This window comes from Bos javanicus, chromosome 19, assembly GCF_032452875.1.
Source record: "Bos javanicus breed banteng chromosome 19, ARS-OSU_banteng_1.0, whole genome shotgun sequence".
Classification (NCBI taxonomy): Eukaryota; Metazoa; Chordata; class Mammalia; order Artiodactyla; family Bovidae; genus Bos; species Bos javanicus.
The window spans coordinates 27453965-27470279 of NC_083886.1; the positions used below are offsets into that span (position 1 = coordinate 27453965).

The 16315-nt window shown below is 42.1% G+C and overlaps 1 protein-coding gene across 4 annotated transcripts; it reads left to right on the forward strand.

Moving 5' to 3' along the window:
* Nucleotides 1–5: 5 nt before the first annotated feature.
* Nucleotides 6–8579, forward strand: DERL2 (derlin 2). 4 transcript variants are annotated; one of them, XM_061390810.1, is made up of 7 exons: nt 6–159; nt 1010–1075; nt 3005–3078; nt 4153–4246; nt 5201–5396; nt 5695–5785; nt 8064–8579. In XM_061390810.1, exons 1-7 carry the CDS (start codon nt 13–15, stop codon nt 8167–8169), a joined length of 774 nt encoding a protein of 257 aa, XP_061246794.1. In that variant the 5' UTR covers nt 6–12; the 3' UTR covers nt 8170–8579. The 4 variants fall into 4 exon arrangements, with proteins under 4 accessions (XP_061246794.1, XP_061246797.1, XP_061246796.1 ...); XM_061390812.1 differs by having other exon boundaries at nt 23–312; XM_061390811.1 differs by having other exon boundaries at nt 24–159; nt 1013–1075.
* Nucleotides 8580–16315: the final 7736 nt, after the last annotated feature.

Genomic DNA, 16315 nt, shown 5'->3' on the forward strand with positions numbered 1-16315 from the left:
CCCGCCGCTGGGATGGACTGGCGGAAGGGGAAGTGGGGGGGTGGGGGGCCGGCGGCGGTGGGGAAGATGGCGTACCAGAGCCTCCGGTTGGAGTACCTGCAGATCCCACCGGTCAGCCGCGCCTACACCACCGCCTGCGTCCTCACCACCGCCGCTGTGGTGAGCAGCTGCAGCGCCAGCTTCTCATGAGTTGTACTGGATATGCCCGGGTCCTCGAGAAACTGGGGTTTGGGCCTCGGGGAAGCTCAGAGGGGTTGGTCTCAAGAGTGGGTGGAGGCGTACAGGGCTCACTCTGGGGTTCAGAATCGCCCCGTAAGTACTATCCAGTGATCCAGAAAAAGAGGTGCCGTTCCATAAGGGGTGGAGGATCAGGACTGCGGGTCAGTTTCTGAGACAAAGGCAGGACCTGTACCAAGTCAGGGCTGCGGGAGCCGCCCACCCAGGAAACGTGTTTGAGAACTCCGAGGGTGTTCTCAGATCCACAAAATGATCCTTGTGACTACTGGGAGGAAGGTCCGCTTAGTGGAGAAACGTAGACGTTGAAGATAGAAAGATGGAAGTTGTTGAGCGGGAAAAGTCTTGAAATAAAGTCTGTTATAGAGGTTGCCTGGAAGTACCGGGCCCTCACAGTGGCAGGTTCTTGGTTCGAGTGAATTGTGTTGCTTCACACAGCTGTTTTAGGTGGTGCCCATGTATTGGGCGTAATCCTAACAGCTGCTCTTACTTGCCCTGAATCTAAGACACTACCATCTGCCTGCCATACCTTCATCAGCCTCAGCTATTGAAACAACAGACTTTTATTTTGTGTTAGGTATTGGGGAACGCAAAGAATTGTGCCAGTTCTAGAGAACTCTTTACCAACCTTCCTCCAGCTTAAGAAGTAAACCTTAAATAATTCAGTCTAAGTGACTGAGAGTGGGAAATTGTCAGAACTACTAGTCTTTTGTAGTAAATGATGATACTTTGTTTCTTGATTGACTTGCTTGAAGAAGCTGTTTTTCTATTTCAGCAGTTGGAACTGATCACACCTTTTCAGTTGTACTTCAATCCTGAATTAATCTTTAAACACTTTCAAGTAAGTGGTCCATCACAACTGCCATTTAATGTTGCAGTTTTTAAGCTTGTTTTTCCTTTTAGTAGCTAATCCTGCCATATACTATCTCAAACAACTCAGTGGGAATATTTGATTATAAGTGTTGGGTGGGGTGTGGGGGGAGTACAAAGCAATGATTCTGCAGCCTGGAAGTTTTAAAGAATTCTCAAGATCCTCAGCATTTACCAAATCAGAATCACCAAGGCTATGTTATAAAGTTCCCTGTATGGTTTTGATTTGATGCGTCCAGTTCCTATATTTAGGAATCACTGGTTTAGATTTAGTATTATAGATTGAGAGGAGACTGGATCCGCTAGTTGTCCAGGGAGAGTCAGAGAGGATGTCCATATTTAGTCCATTCAGCACCATGTGGCACAGTCACCACGTTGGTGTTATCCCTGTGATCCAGTTCAGAAACTCAGTGAGTGCTCTAATCCATCTCCCAGGGATCACATCATCCTCACGAAGACTGACATCTAAGAAAACGCCAGTTTATTAGATTACAGTGAGAGACGGTCCTTTCCGGTAATTAGAATGCTAAAGAGGGATGCGTTTTTTTGTTCTAGGATCATCATATTGGCCATAGTCGAAGTAAGAGAGACCCAAAAGCCAGTAATTCTGTTTCTACACCTGCTTTCCCTCTGTCTCAGAGGTGTTTCATTCACTTTGTACCTGTTGAGCTCCAGCTTGTCTTAGAGTATGCAGTTTTTGTGTAGCCTTCTCAGATTCATCCTCCTTTGTGTCCCTAGAGTATCTGTAAATACTTTTTTTATATCTCTCATCTCATACTTGCACTTGTTTATATGCCTGTCTCCTCACAGGGTTGAGGACTCTACAATCCTGGATGCAATTAGTATGCAGTAAACAATTCTGAGTTGTTTCAACTTTTAACAGTTAGCAATTCTTAAGAATTTAATGATCATAAAGGAGTCCCATGAACCCTTATCATTGCCTTCTTCCTTCTCCACTCACAAGCCCTTCACTGGGAGCTTTAGCTCCATCCAAACAAACAAGGCTTGATTTTGCCTAAGGTTAAACTCTTCACACCATGTGTGAAATTAGGAGTTCTAGGTTTGAGTTCAGAGTCTCCCTATACAAGCTGTGTGATGTTAGGCAGGCCATTTAAAAATCATCCAAGTCTCTTAGTTACATCATGTGTGAAATGGGGATGGTATTGCCAGCCTCCTCATCTCACAGGATAATTAAAATCACATGAGATAATATTTTAAAACACTTTAAATGTTAAATGTTCTATCATTGTGAGTAGTTGTTCTTATTGCAGGCGTGGATGGTTTGGGTGGGGAAGAGTATATCAGGGTTTGAAAATAAGTGCATATCTACCAGTTAAATTAATTATTACAGTATTAGATCTTTACTTGTAGTGAGTTGGCTATCTGTTCAGGCTAGTACTCGAGTATTTGCTTTAGAATTACTCTTTACTCTGGATGTTTCTGATGGCTAATATAATTGCTGTTAGATCCTGTAATTTTCCTTTGGTATCTTGAGATTGTTCATTAGATTGTGATACTACATATATGAAACCTCTGTTTCCTAGTCTACAGATCAACCTAGTCTTGCCATCACACTTTTCCCGTCATTTGCCTGACCATATGGTATGGATTTTTGTGTTGTTGTTTTTTTTTTTTTTATACAATCACAATTGCAAGTTTTCTGTCCTGTCAGGCTTAGAACTTTCCAGGGGTGAGTGAGATCTTTCAGACTTTCACTGAGGCGGCAAAAAAATTCAGTGTCGGATTGTGTGTCTTACTTTTGAGTTTAGAAAATAGAATCACCTATTTGTGGCCTTTCAACCATTGTAGTCATAGGCTATCTCTTGTCTTAATATGAAAATGTTTCCTGGTGTGTTTTACTTAATCTGTCTTTCTCTTGATTTTTTTTGTCTTTTAACAGATATGGAGGCTTATCACCAATTTCTTATTTTTTGGGCCAGTTGGATTCAATTTTTTATTTAACATGATTTTTCTGTATCCTTTACGAAGTGGGGTTAGCATAGAAACTTTAGTTTTACTTTGGAAATACAGTATTAATTTTGAAACTATTAACTCTATTTTTGTTACCATCTCAGCTGTAACTTCTGGCTACTGGCTCAGTGATACACAGAATACTTGGTCAGTTAGTAATATTTTAAGGGTGTTTGTAGATCACTGTTTATTCAAATGGGAGGTATTTCATTATAAACTGTTTACATTTCTGCCCATGCGCCACTTACAGATCTGATTAAGGGAGACCAGAGTGATTTAATTGAGGTGTTCTTACAAAATAACTCCAAGGGGTCCCGAGTGATAAAGCCCAACCTGGAAGCGGGTTCATGGGGGATGGAGAACTTGAGATCTACTTGGATCTCAGTTGCTGGTTCTGCCAGCTGGAAAGACAGTGTTTTGTCTGCCAGGCTCACCATGTTCCAGTTTGTTGAAAAAGAGGAAGGGTTTTGCTGTAGTCAGATGGTAATTGGGGCCACCGGGCAGGGCATTTCTTCCTGGATGAAGTGAGGAATTTGCAGTTCAGCTCATTTGCAGTAGCCAAAGAGCCTTGTAGGGGTAACAGGCTTCCTGCCCTGGGATGGATTCCTGTGTCTTCTCTATGATACATCATTCTGGTAAGTTTCTAATAATTATTTTTTCATTGAAATGCCTCCTTGTTGACTGAAGTATAGAAATGCTTAACTACCTGGCCTTAAAAAAAGCAGATTATCACATGAAGCTTCTTGATGGGGATTTCCACCAAGTTAGGTTGTGAAAAAGCAAGGATGGTGTAGATTGTGGTGTGGCTGAACGTGGGAAGACAGTACAGATTTGAAGCATCTTTATATGGCATCTGGTTTCATTCCCCAATCAGGAACGGTTTTTGTAAAACACAGAGCCATTGCCTAGAATGCCTGGAAAAAGAGAAGTAACAATAATACCACTCATGAATACTCTTACAGAAACAAAGTCTTGACTTGTCACAAATAACGGGAGTCCAAGTGTACTTAGGTGATACATTCAATTTCACTTTCTTCATTTTTGTGTACTTAACATTTTCTTAACTTGGAACTTAAGATATCGTTACTGTCGAATGCTAGAAGAAGGCTCTTTCCGAGGTCGGACAGCAGACTTTGTATTTATGTTCCTTTTTGGTGGATTCTTAATGACCGTATCCTTCGACGAATAGAACAAATACAGGAAAATACTAAAGAACTCCTGCTCTCTTCCTAAAGCTTTTCATCTGTCTCCCAAAGTGCACTAGAGGCTAGAGACTCAGAATGAACATATAAAAGTATCAACTCTCTGCGCCAGCCCCTTCCCCCTCCATTTCAGCTTCAGGCTCCTGTTTATTTTACAGCCCACTTTATGTAACAGCTTGTCTAAGCCTAGAGGTTGCACAGGGTGTCCACTGTGAGCAAGTCTGAGAAACGTTAACCCAGTCAGGTTACTATTAGAAATCTTAGATGTATTCTGGTGGGTGGTATACTTCACTTATCTTTTTTTCCGGCTGTGCCATGGGGCTTGTGGAATCCCAGGTCCCTGACCAGGGAATGAACCCAGGCCCTCGTCAGTGAAAGCATGGAGTCAAAACCACTGGACTGCCAGGGACTCCCCAGGTATACTTCACTTTTAAACTAAGTTGGTAGGACATTTATATTTGGTCACCATCAAAACTGACAGTTGTTTTTTTTGTTTGTTTGTTTGTTTTTAAATGTCAATAATAATAATTGTCACCAAACTTAAAGGGAGCCCTGTCTGACAAGATGGTTTTGCCCCAGCTGGCTTTATTCACTTCTAAGAGTCCTCATGGTGAATGAGCTTTCATGTAATGACTGACCAAAGAATTAACATATATTCCAAAGAAGCAAGAACTTTGTGAAAGCAGAATATTAATTTGAAGTAGCAACAATCCAGGTGCCTAAGCAGGTTTTTGCCTGATCACTCTGGATAATTATTTTCAGGCTATCCCCCCTACCCCCCCCACCCCCACCTCACCCCAAACATGTAACGACTGCTTGCCTTTCCTAATTCAAACTTGTGTTAGAATACAATCCGTAGTTCTCTTGCCCAATCTTCCCTGTTAACACTTAATGTTGCTGTTTTCCTTAATGTCAACCACTAGCTTTTTGGTTTGTTTGTGAGCTTAGTTTTCTTGGGCCAGGCCTTCACAATAATGCTTGTCTACGTGTGGAGCCGAAGGAACCCGTATGTCCGCATGAACTTCTTCGGCCTTCTGAATTTCCAGGCTCCCTTTCTACCCTGGGTGCTCATGGGGTTTTCCTTGTTGTTGGGGAACTCAATCATTGTGGACCTCTTGGGTAAGATTCTTGGCAGTACTTTTTCTATTATTTTACTTACAAACTTATTTTGTCATACTTGTCATATTAATTCTGTCTGGCCTTCGTATATAGTTACTGTAGGATTGTTTGATAGTTATATGCTCAAGGACTATAATGTTCATTTTCAACTTTTTCATAAATCTATTACCAGCTGAGCTGCCAGGGAATCCCAATATATTGACATTTCTTCCTAAGTAGAAAGATTTTCCATTGGTGCAGACACCTGCAATCAAAATTCTAATCCTCTCCCCCATCCTTTATTTCTGGTTGACTCTAGGTATTGCAGTTGGACACATATATTTTTTCTTGGAAGATGTATTCCCCAATCAACCTGGCGGAATAAGAATTTTGAAAACACCATCTATTTTGTGAGTATTTAACACCAGGTGACGTATTTCTTGCAGATAAACCAGGGCAAGGTCCAGGATCTTGTTTTCTTGGGGCTCCCAAAGCTCCCAGCACACACAGTTCAGGCCAGTAAATATTTACAGATTGAGCAATCCGGCTGCCGTTGGGGAGCATTCAGATCGGGTGGGAAGCGCCAGAGTTGTGGCCAGAGGCTCGGGGTGTCCTGAGGGTAACGTGGTGATGTTGTCCCACATGACCACCGGCACCTCCTGGCCCCGGGAGGAGCCTGCTGGTTCCGTGTAGCCGCTGTCTTAGTTTAGAGATGTGAAGTAGCAAGATGGCAAAAAGCTGACTGAAGAAGGGTTTCTAAAGGTGGAATGTCTGGTCTTCCAAACAGGTGGTAGAGGGAAGCAGTGAAGTAGAGTAGAAACAGCTCTTGGCTAGAAACCAGACATAGGCTGTTTGTTCTGCCAGCCAGCTGTGTGATTTTAAGCAACCCCTTCTCCTTTTTCCATACCTCGGTGTCCTGAAGGTAGAGCTTTGATTCATAGCACCTCCATATATGCCAGAATTGTGTGTCCTTGGGGTGTACTGCGTTATGAAGAGTTCACTTAAGGAATAAAATGTGAGTTCTTATAAAATGTTGGTTGTAGAGTAACTGAAAGTAAAATCCTCCATAACCCCACCACGTGGATAAAACAGTGGTGGGATTTGTTGTATTTTTTGATATGTATTCATCGGTCTTTTACTGTCTGTAAACTTTTTTTAAAATGCTATCTCATAGCTTTCAAATGTAATACAATCATTTTTTCATCATAAATTTCTGACAAAAATTATAACAGCTGCATGATACCCCCAGTATGAATGGAACAGGATTTACGAATCCCTCATCAATGCACATTGACATCCTTCTTGTTCTTCCCTCCATAATTGGAGTGGTGAACATCCTTGAGCTACACATCCATGTAGCCCATGTAGCGGCACATCCTTTGCGCACTTCCATGATTGTTTTCAAAGGATAAATTCCTGCAAGTAGGATAGCTGTTTGGTTTATCACCAGACTGCCATCTGGAATGGATACTCAGGTTTACATTTCCACCAGCACCGTGTGTCCATTTCCCCACATTTTTATTACCTTTTGCTAGTTTGATAGCTGTAAAGTGGTGTCTCGTTGTTTTCTATTTTTTTCCCCTAAAATCTCAGAACAGTTTCAGACTTGCAGAAACTTGCAAGACAGTACAAAGGACTTTTTTCCCTTAAGTGTTTGAAAGTGAATTGTTCACCTACTGCCCCCATGATCCCCTTTAATGTGTATTTCCTTCTACATAGTCAAAATCTGGAAAGAAACGTTAATCCTCAGACCCAATTCCACTTAGGGAAATTGTCCGGATTTTTTTTTATAGCAGAAGAATGCAGTTCAGATTCAGGTGTTGCGCTTCATTGTCATATCTGTTTGGTCTCCTTCAGTTTGGAGCAGCTTCTCAGTTTTGCTTTGACCCTCATGACATTCACATTTTTTTAAATTGTAAGCCCATTTTTGTAGAACATCTCTCAATTTGGATTTGTCTGATGTTCCCTCACATTGAGGTTCAGGATTTTCCTCCTTTGCAGGAACATCAGAGAAGTGATACTGCATTCTAATTGCAGCCTGCTGGCACAGGGTTTCAGTTTGTTGAATTTGCCAGAGTGGTGCTAATTTTGATTACTTGATTAAGGTATCTGCAGGGCTTCTCCAGGGCAAAGTTACTTTTTTTTCTCCTTTGTCATTAAATCTTTTGTGAAGAGGTACTTTGAGACTATGGAAAACATCCTTTTTCTTATAAAATTTGAGTTCATTTATATCTGCAAGAATCCATGGTTTCTTATTTTATTCATGGCTTATACTCCCTTAACATTGTTGTTTACTTTGGTGCTTATATTGTCCCACTGGCTCTGAAGTACTTCTCAACATGTGCAATCTAACTTTTGTAAAATTTCATATGTAAACATTGTGGAAGAATATTGAAAACACCAACATAATTATCTCTGGGGATTGAGGATGTCTTGCTCATATATGTTTCCTGTTTTCTCTAGGATTCCATATATTGCTTTTGTAGTAAAAATTAGTAAAGGAGGTAAAAGTTAATGTAAAAGTGCAATAATTATGAATACCTTCAAAATAGGAGAACTGTTTCATTGGTAGGCAGACGAAGTGCTTATCCATTGGTCGACACGCTATGGGATCTTTTTGATATCGGAGTAGAATTTAGAACCTAAGATGACCCTGGGACTAAATTATATCTGTTGCCTGTCTTTTAGGAAGGCTATTTTTGATACACCAGATGAAGATCCAAATTATAATCCACTACCTGAAGAGCGGCCAGGAGGCTTTGCCTGGGGTGAGGGCCAGCGCCTGGGCGGCTAAAGCGGCAATGCCAAGAACATGACCCAGCTGGGAAGGACTCGTGACACACCCATTGGGATTCTTTTATCCTCTGTGTTGCAAAAGTGTGGACACTTTTGACAGCTCAACAAGAATTTTAACTCCAGAAGCACTTTATGAAATGGCACACTGATTCACCCAGAAGACATTTCCAGCAGTTCGCCAGTGGTTCCTCACTACACTGGTACTGAATGTGTGATCTCTCGGAGCCAAAAAACTGGAGCAACAAATACCCCGCCGCCTCTTAGGAACGAGTACCTGATGCTTGAGTTCTGTGGTGACGGGCAGAGTGTTTTCCTCCTTTTCCTCTTCCTCTTTGATAGACGAGGCCGTGGTGTAAATGGAAGAGAGGACGAAATAAAACTGAATTCCATCTCTCTCACTGAATTAAAGCTTTTGTGTGTGATCTTTTAAATTATCACCGTGTCTCCTAGCTCTCCTGCACAGGTCTGCGCTCAGAGCAGTCTCCATGCCTTTTCTCCCTGTGTCTTCATGGCCTTCGACTGGATTTCATTTCAAGATTGAAAATACATGGCTGAGACGCCATGGCTGTGCACACCTCTTACTAACCCAGAATGCCAACTCCAGTGGGAAGAAGATTTGTTTCTGTTGCCCAGATAGTTTGTTCTCCATTTGGGTTTTATGATACTTCAAGGTATCAGACAATGTGGGGCAAGGGGTGGAGGCGGAAGGATAGGATGGATCTAGGTGATCTAGATCTTGGAATTCTGCTGTGGGGGAGTCAGGTAGGCTTGATGTGTCTCATTTATTTACTCTATTACTCCATTTGGAAATATCCAGGGAAAGGCAAGTCACAGCCACCATTTTGGAAAACAACATTTAAAGTTGGAAACGAGTTAGAATATTGATTCTGGAGCCAGATAAGTGAATACAAGGATACATAGCTCCTGGGTCTTTGGCTTGTGAATATTTATCACTTGCTTCATGAAAAGCCAAGAAGCCTTCAGAGCCATGTACCTGGTTTACCTTCCTAACCAGGTAGAAACAGGACAGGTTCACAGAAGTCAGCAGTGGTTCAGTAAGTACTTACCCCAGATGTTCACTTCCTGGGGGCTCAACAAGTTTGTTATCAGACTGTGTAAGTAATTCAGAGAACTCAGAGGGATAGAATGAATACCCCAGAAAAGAGATTAATTCAAATTGTTTTAATAAACAGCATGTAGGTCTGGAAACATTTCCCCCATAGTTCCAGCTTGGTTAAGTGGTTGTTTTCTAGAGTGTGAGAGTTCTCTTAGAAAGATGGACATGAGGTTTAGGTTAAACATAAAATAAATGGGAATTTTCAGATCATTTGTGAAGTGAAAAGTATTTTTCTTACCTTTGAATGGAATACACATGAGTAGTGGAACCTAATATTTAAGTACATGCTGCTAGTCAGTAACTGAATATGGTTGTTGCAATTTTATGGAATGTGGGTTAATGGGACTGCTTTTTTTTCCCCCTAAGTGACTTAAAAAAAAATCTTTAAATGCCAGTCTTAGAGTGTATAGTCCTTATGGGAGTCTTAAGTTTTGTCTGTTCAAGAAAGCTTGAATTTAATTAGAAGGTTGGGTTTTTGTTTGAGGGCTAGAAATAGATTTCTCTAGTTAAATTTGTTCTCCTTTAGTTAACTTTGGAGTTAGGTTCTTCTAGAACACAGGTCTTTTTCTTAAGTCAACCAAAAAGTGAGATTAGATACATGGAATTGCGTGACTAATTTACCTGACATACATAGAATTTAAAGGATTCCTGGATTCCACCAGTAATACTGAAAGGTTCACCTGACTAAGGCATAGCTTTTTTGTTGTAGAAATACAGTATACGTTCATTAAAAAAAAAAAAAGCATGGACATGCAAATTGCATCTCCATAGGAGATACACTTCACACATTTTGCTGTGTCTTTTCCACTGTGGATTTCTCTTCGTTTCTCCCTTCCACTTGTTCTTTTCCCTGTGTGTCCCTTGTGTGTCCAGTATCTTTCATGCCTCTTGTTTAGTCTCTAAGCAGAGAGCACCCGAGTCCTAGGTCTTGGTAACGAAACCCTCACTCTGTCTCTAGGGCCTTTGAAAGTGAGGAAATGTTGGTGTTACTGTTGGGTAAAGGACCTCCTAGAATTGTCATCTATCCTCAGTAGCCTGCATTTTATGTTGTGACTGTTTTCCTTTAACAGGTAAGTGCCATCCACGTTGCTAGTCATGACATTGCCATTGTTGTCAGTGTTCTGTAGTCTGTCTACTCCTAACTACTTACTGTTTCACAAGTTTGCATAAAATTTGTTGCACTCTGTATAATCAAGTTGCTTCTCTGCTCAGAAATCCACAGTAACTTCTTGGTAAGCCCCCATAGCAAATGCATACTTTTTGTCTTCCTCTGAACCTCAACTCCAACTAACAGGGACCTCAGTTTAATTTTCTTCAGTCCTTCAAGGCCTGGCCCAATTCCTGGCTCCTCTGCAAACCTTGACTGCAGGGCCCATTTCATTGTCTTACCTTCTCTGAATTCTTACGACCCTTAAAGGCTGTACAACATACTCTTAGACCAAACTGTCTTATATTGTTCTTAGCTAGTACATGTATATTAGTCTTGTCTCCTTCCTGAGAATGTAAGCTCCTTAAGAGCAGGGACCAAGTCTTACATTTTTGTATCTACCACAGTGCCTAGCACAATGCTTGGCACATGGGTGCTGAATAAATACTTTATTGATCAGTAAACTATTATCTGGTATTTTTAATTATAGAGGGATTAATGTATGTGTATGCAAGCTTGTACCTATTTGCTGTGGCTTCTGACTATGTCAAAGTGGGATGGAGCACAACTGAACATGATCAAGGGCAGAGTTTGGTGGTCTGACAAGCCAGCCAACAATGACTACCAGCTGGTGTGGCCATGGACATGCTCTGCTGGTATGGACCATTGCAGAGCAGTTAAGAATGACGTGTCTGACAATTCACCTTTTGGAAGAAGAGCCCAGATACTCCTTGAAGGCTATTAGCTTATAACCATCTGTATGTGAAAGCCACCTACTTTCAGAGAGCCTATTTCAGACTACTAATCTGAGGGACTGGCGGAGGGGGTGATGCATGTAACACCACGTAACACCAATAGAGGATTTTATTTTCCAACTCTGTTGCACTTAGCTCTGAGGCTGTAGAACAGCTGGGTCATTAGGCTAAAGATTATGAATGAATTACCTTAGACCGTTTCACCTGCATCATGTTTTCTTTTCTTTCAATTTGAGCCAATATTAAATTCACAGATTTCACATGGAAACCTTCATTTGGGGCTTTTCTTGAAAAAACTGGAAGATCTGGAAAAACCAGGCCTGCATGGCAGCTACAGCCTAGAGATGACTAGTGGCTGTTTCTATAGACAGGATCTGTGCTCTATTAAGAGGTTATTTCACTTGTTGATATCACCTGCCAGGTACTCTTGTAACCATGTGCAGCCTGTCTCCTCCCTTAGGTTACTTTGGAAAGCACAGCAGAGAAAAAGGACTGAGGTCTTTTTTATACTCTAAGTCCACAATTTGAGACTTAACATTTAGATATCACTCAGCCCAATGGCACCCCACTCCAGTACTTTTGCCTAGACAATCCCATGGACAGAGGAGCCTGGTAGGCTGCAATCCATGAGGTCGCTAGAGTCGGACACGACTGAGCGACTTCACTTTCACTTTTCACTTTCATGCATTGGAGAAGGCAATGGCAACCCACTCCAGTGTTCATGCCTGGAGAATCCCAGGGACCGGGAAGCCTGGTGGGCTGCCGTCCATGGGGTCGCACAGAGTCGGACATGACTGAAGCGACTTAGCAGTAGCAGTTCAGTTCAGTCACTCAGTCAAGTCCAACTCTTTGCAACCCCATGGACTGCAGCATGCCAGGCCTCCCTGTCCATCACCAACCCCCAGAGTTTACGCAAACTCATGTCCATTGAGTTGGTGATGCCATCCAACCATCTCATCCTTTGTCATCCCCTTCTCCTCCTGCCCTCAATCTTTCCCAGCATCAGGGTCTTTTCAAATGAGTCAGCTCTTCGCATCAGGTGGCCAAAGTATTGGAGTTTCAGCTTCAGCATCAGTCCTTCCAATGAACATTCAGGACTGATTTCCTTTAGGATTGACTGGTTGGATCTCCTTGCAGTCTAAGGGACTCTCAAGAGTCTTCTCCAACACCACAGTTCAAAAGCATCAATTCTTCAGTGTTCAGCTTTCTTTACACTCCAACTCCACATCCATACATGATCCTGGAAAAACCATAGCCTTGACTAGAAGGACCTTTGTCGGCAAAATAATGTCTGTGCTTTTTAATATGCTGTCTAGGTTCATCATAACTATCCTTCCAAGGAGTAAGTGTCTATTTATTTCATGGCTGCAATCACCATCTGCAGTGATTTTGGAGCCCAAAAAAATAAAGTCTGACACTGTTTCCACTGTTTCTCCATCTATTTTCCATGAAGTGATGGGACTGGATGCCATAATCTTTGTTTTCTGAATGTTGAGCTTTAAGCCAACTTTTCCACTCTCCTCTTTCACTTTCATCAAGAGGCTCTTTAGTTCTTCCTCACTTTCTGCCATAAGGGTGGTGTCATCTGCATATCTGAGGTTATTGATATTTCTCCCGGCAATCTTGATTCCAGCTTGTGCTTCATCCAGCCCAGTGTTTTGCATGATGTACTCTGCATAGAAGTTAAAAAGCAGGGTGACAATATACAGCCTTGACGTACTCCTATTCCTATTTGGAACCAGTCTGTTGTTCCACGTCCAGTTCTAACTGTTGCTTCCTGACTAGCATACAGATTTCTCAAGAGGCAGGTCAGGTGCTCTGGTATTCCCATCTCTTTCAGAATTTTCCACAGTTGATTGTGATCCACACAGTCAAAGGCTTTGGCATAGTCAATAAAGCAGAAATAGATGTTTTTCTGGAATTCCCTTGCTTTTTTGATGATCCAGTAGATGTGGGCAATTTGATCTCTGGTTCCTCTGCCTTTTCTAAAACCAGTGGGAACATCTGAAAGTTCATGGTTCATGTATTATTGAAGCCTGGCTTGGAGAATTTTGAGCATTACTTTGCTAGCGTGTGAGATGAGTGCAATTGTGTGGTAGTTTGAGCATTCTTTGGCATTGCCTTTCTTAGGGATTGGTATGAAAACTGACCTTTTCCAGTCCTGTGGCCACTGCTGAGTTTTCCAAATTTGCTGGCATATTGAGTGCAGCACTTTCACAGCATCATCTTTCAGGATATGAAATAACTGGAATTCCAATACCTCCACTATCTTTGTTCATAGTGATGCTTCCTAAGGCCCAATTGACTTTGCATTCCAGGATGTCTGGCTCTAGGTCAGTGATCACACCATCATGATTATCTGGGTCATGAAGATCTTTTTGTACAGTTCTTCTGTGTATTCTTGGCACCTCTTCTTAATATCTTCTGCTTCTGTTAGGTCCATACCATTCCTGTCCTTTATTGAGCCCATCTTTGCATTCAGTTGTTCCCTTGGTATCTCTAATTTTCTTGAAGAGATCCCTAGTCTTTCCCATTCTGTTGTTTTCCTCTATTTCTTTTCATTGATCACTGAGGAAGGCTTTCTTATCTCTCCTTGCTATTCTTTGGAACTCTGCACTCAAATGGGTATATCTTTCCTTTCCTCCTTTGCTTTTTGCTTCTCTTCTTTTCACAGCTATTTGTAAGGCCTCCTCAGACAGCCATTTTGCTTTTTTGCATTTCTTTTCCATGGGGATGGTCTTGCTCCCTGTCTCCTGTACAATGTCACGAACCTCCATCCATAGTTCATCAGGCACTCTGTCTATCAGATCTAGTCCCTTAAATCTATTTCTCACTTCCACTGTATAATCGTTAGGGATTTGATTTAGGTCATACCTGAATGGTTTAGTGGTTTTCCCTACTTTCTTCAATTTAAGTCTGAATTTGGCAACAAGGAGTTCATAATCTGAGCCACAGTCAGCTCCCGGTCTTGTTTCTGCTGACTGAATAGAGCTTCTCCATCTTTGGCTGCAAAGAATATAATCAATCTGATTTCAGTGTTGACCATCTGGTGATGTCCAAGTATAGTTTTCTCTTGTGTTTTTAGAAGAGCGTGTTTGCTATGACCAGTGCATTCTCTTGGCAGAACTCTATTAGACTTCGCCCTGCTTTATTCCATACTCCAAGGCCAAATTTGCCAGTTACTCCAGATGTTTCTTGACTTCCTACTTTTGCATTCCAGTTCCCTGTAATGAAAAGGACATCTTTTTGGGTGTTAATTCTAGAAGGTCTTGTAGGTCTTCATAGAACCGTTCAACTTCAGCTTCTTCAGCATTACTGGTCAGGGCATAGACTTGGATTACCTTGATATTGAATGCTTTGCCTTGGAACTGAACAGAGATCATTCTGTCGTTTTTGAGACTGCATCCAAGTACTGCATTTCGGACTCTGTTGTTGACTATGATGGCTAACCAATCTAATCACATGGACCACAGCCTTGTCTAACTCAATGAAACTATGAGCCATGCCGTGTAGAGCCACCCAAGATGGACAGGTCATGGTGGAGAGTTCTGACAAAATGTGGTCCACTGGAGAAGGGAACGGCAAACCACTTCAAAATTCTTGCCTTGAGAACCCCATGAACATATGAAAAGGCAAAAAGATAGGACACTGAAAGATTAACTCCCCAGGTTGGTAGGTGCCCAATTGCTGGGGTCCAGCCCCCGTGGATCCAGAGAATTCGAAGCGGGGACAGCGTCGGCCAGAATCAGGAAACAATTGCTTAATTAAACGTTAATTAAGGATATAAAGAGTGGTTAAATAAGGATAGCTCAATGAGGAAAATTTAGTGGAGAAAAGAGGCGGAATAACTTGGTTTACGTGGAAAGCTAATAACATTCCAAAATAAGGAATTTGCGTCACCTACATAGGCCGCAGGTGTCCTCCCGTTCTCCCGAAGGAGAGGAGACACTAAGGCCTCCCAGGTCAGATCTCAGAAGCCCAGGCAAAATTAGTAGGCTTGACGAGCCTCCCCGCCCCAGATGGAAATTCAGCCAGAAGGTGAGAGAAAGAACGACATGGGGAGACCAAGTTTCGGTGAACAAAGCCCGCACTTTATTTTCCAAAGTAGTTTTTATACCTTAAGTTGTGCATGGGGGATAATGGGGGAAGGGGTAGAGTCAGCAGTAAGCCAGGCTTTCCTCTTGCAAACTTATCATATGCAAAAGTTTAGGTGATTTACATCATCTTCTGGCCCAGAGGCCTGTTAACATTTTAAGACCCTTTCTTCGGAAAACTTATTTTTCTCTAAAGGTGATTAGTCAGGCGCCACCCTCCAAAAGCCTTAGATAAAGTTGCATTCCTATAGGGCAAAGGTGTGGTGGGCTATAACAAGAAAAAGAATTAACTCAAGGGTCCAAGGTTACAAACATTAAAGCTACTACTTACATCAATTATATTAATCAAAACACTGCCAGGGACACAGCAGGTAAGGGATATGGAAACTTAGCAGCAAACATTGGCCCAAAAAGTGAAAAACCCTTCACCAATACAATTTCTAATCAATCTTTTAACTGTTCAAAGGAATCTGTATTTAGACAGTTTAGAACATCTCATGCCTCTCATGGTTGGGAGGCTTTGAACAATCACATGTGGCCAGAAGAACCTATTCAGGAGACAGATGGTGGTGGGGGACAGCCCCCTGTAAAGTCAGAGGTGTAGGTGAGAGCACAAAGCAGTAAAGTAGGCAGACTCTGGTTTTGGGGGTAGATGCTTGAGAATTTCCAGGGGGACTCCTGAGGCTTGATCCCACCTTTGCGTATGCCGAGCCTCCTTCCTCATGACCTTTGCCTCGGGCGGAGTTCCTCACGCTGGCTCCCGGCACCCAGTATGCTACTGGAGATCAATGGAGAAATAACTCCAGAAAGAAGGAAGAGATGGAGCCAAAGCAAAAACAACACCCAGTTGTGGATGTGACTGGTGATGGAAGCAAGGTCCAATGCTGTAAAGAGCAATATTGCATAGGAACCTAGAATGTTAGGTCCATGAATCAAGGTGTCATGCGAGTGTATGTTCCTCGGTTCTTTGTCTCGTCACAACAAAGATTTGGAGCAACGGACATTAAAGCCCTCGGCGCGTCACAGCTCTC

What these genes read in the sequence shown, in the direction of transcription:
- DERL2 (XM_061390810.1), top strand. Translation starts at nt 13, where the DNA reads ATGGACTGGCGGAAGGGGAAGTGGGGGGGTGGGGGGCCGGCGGCGGTG. An exon ending in TTATTTAACATGATTTTTCT is followed by an intron (nt 3,079 to 4,152) that starts GTATCCTTTACG and finishes TTGGAACTTAAG; the next exon opens with ATATCGTTACTGTCGAATGC. An exon ending in AATCATTGTGGACCTCTTGG is followed by an intron (nt 5,397 to 5,694) that starts GTAAGATTCTTG and finishes GGTTGACTCTAG; the next exon opens with GTATTGCAGTTGGACACATA.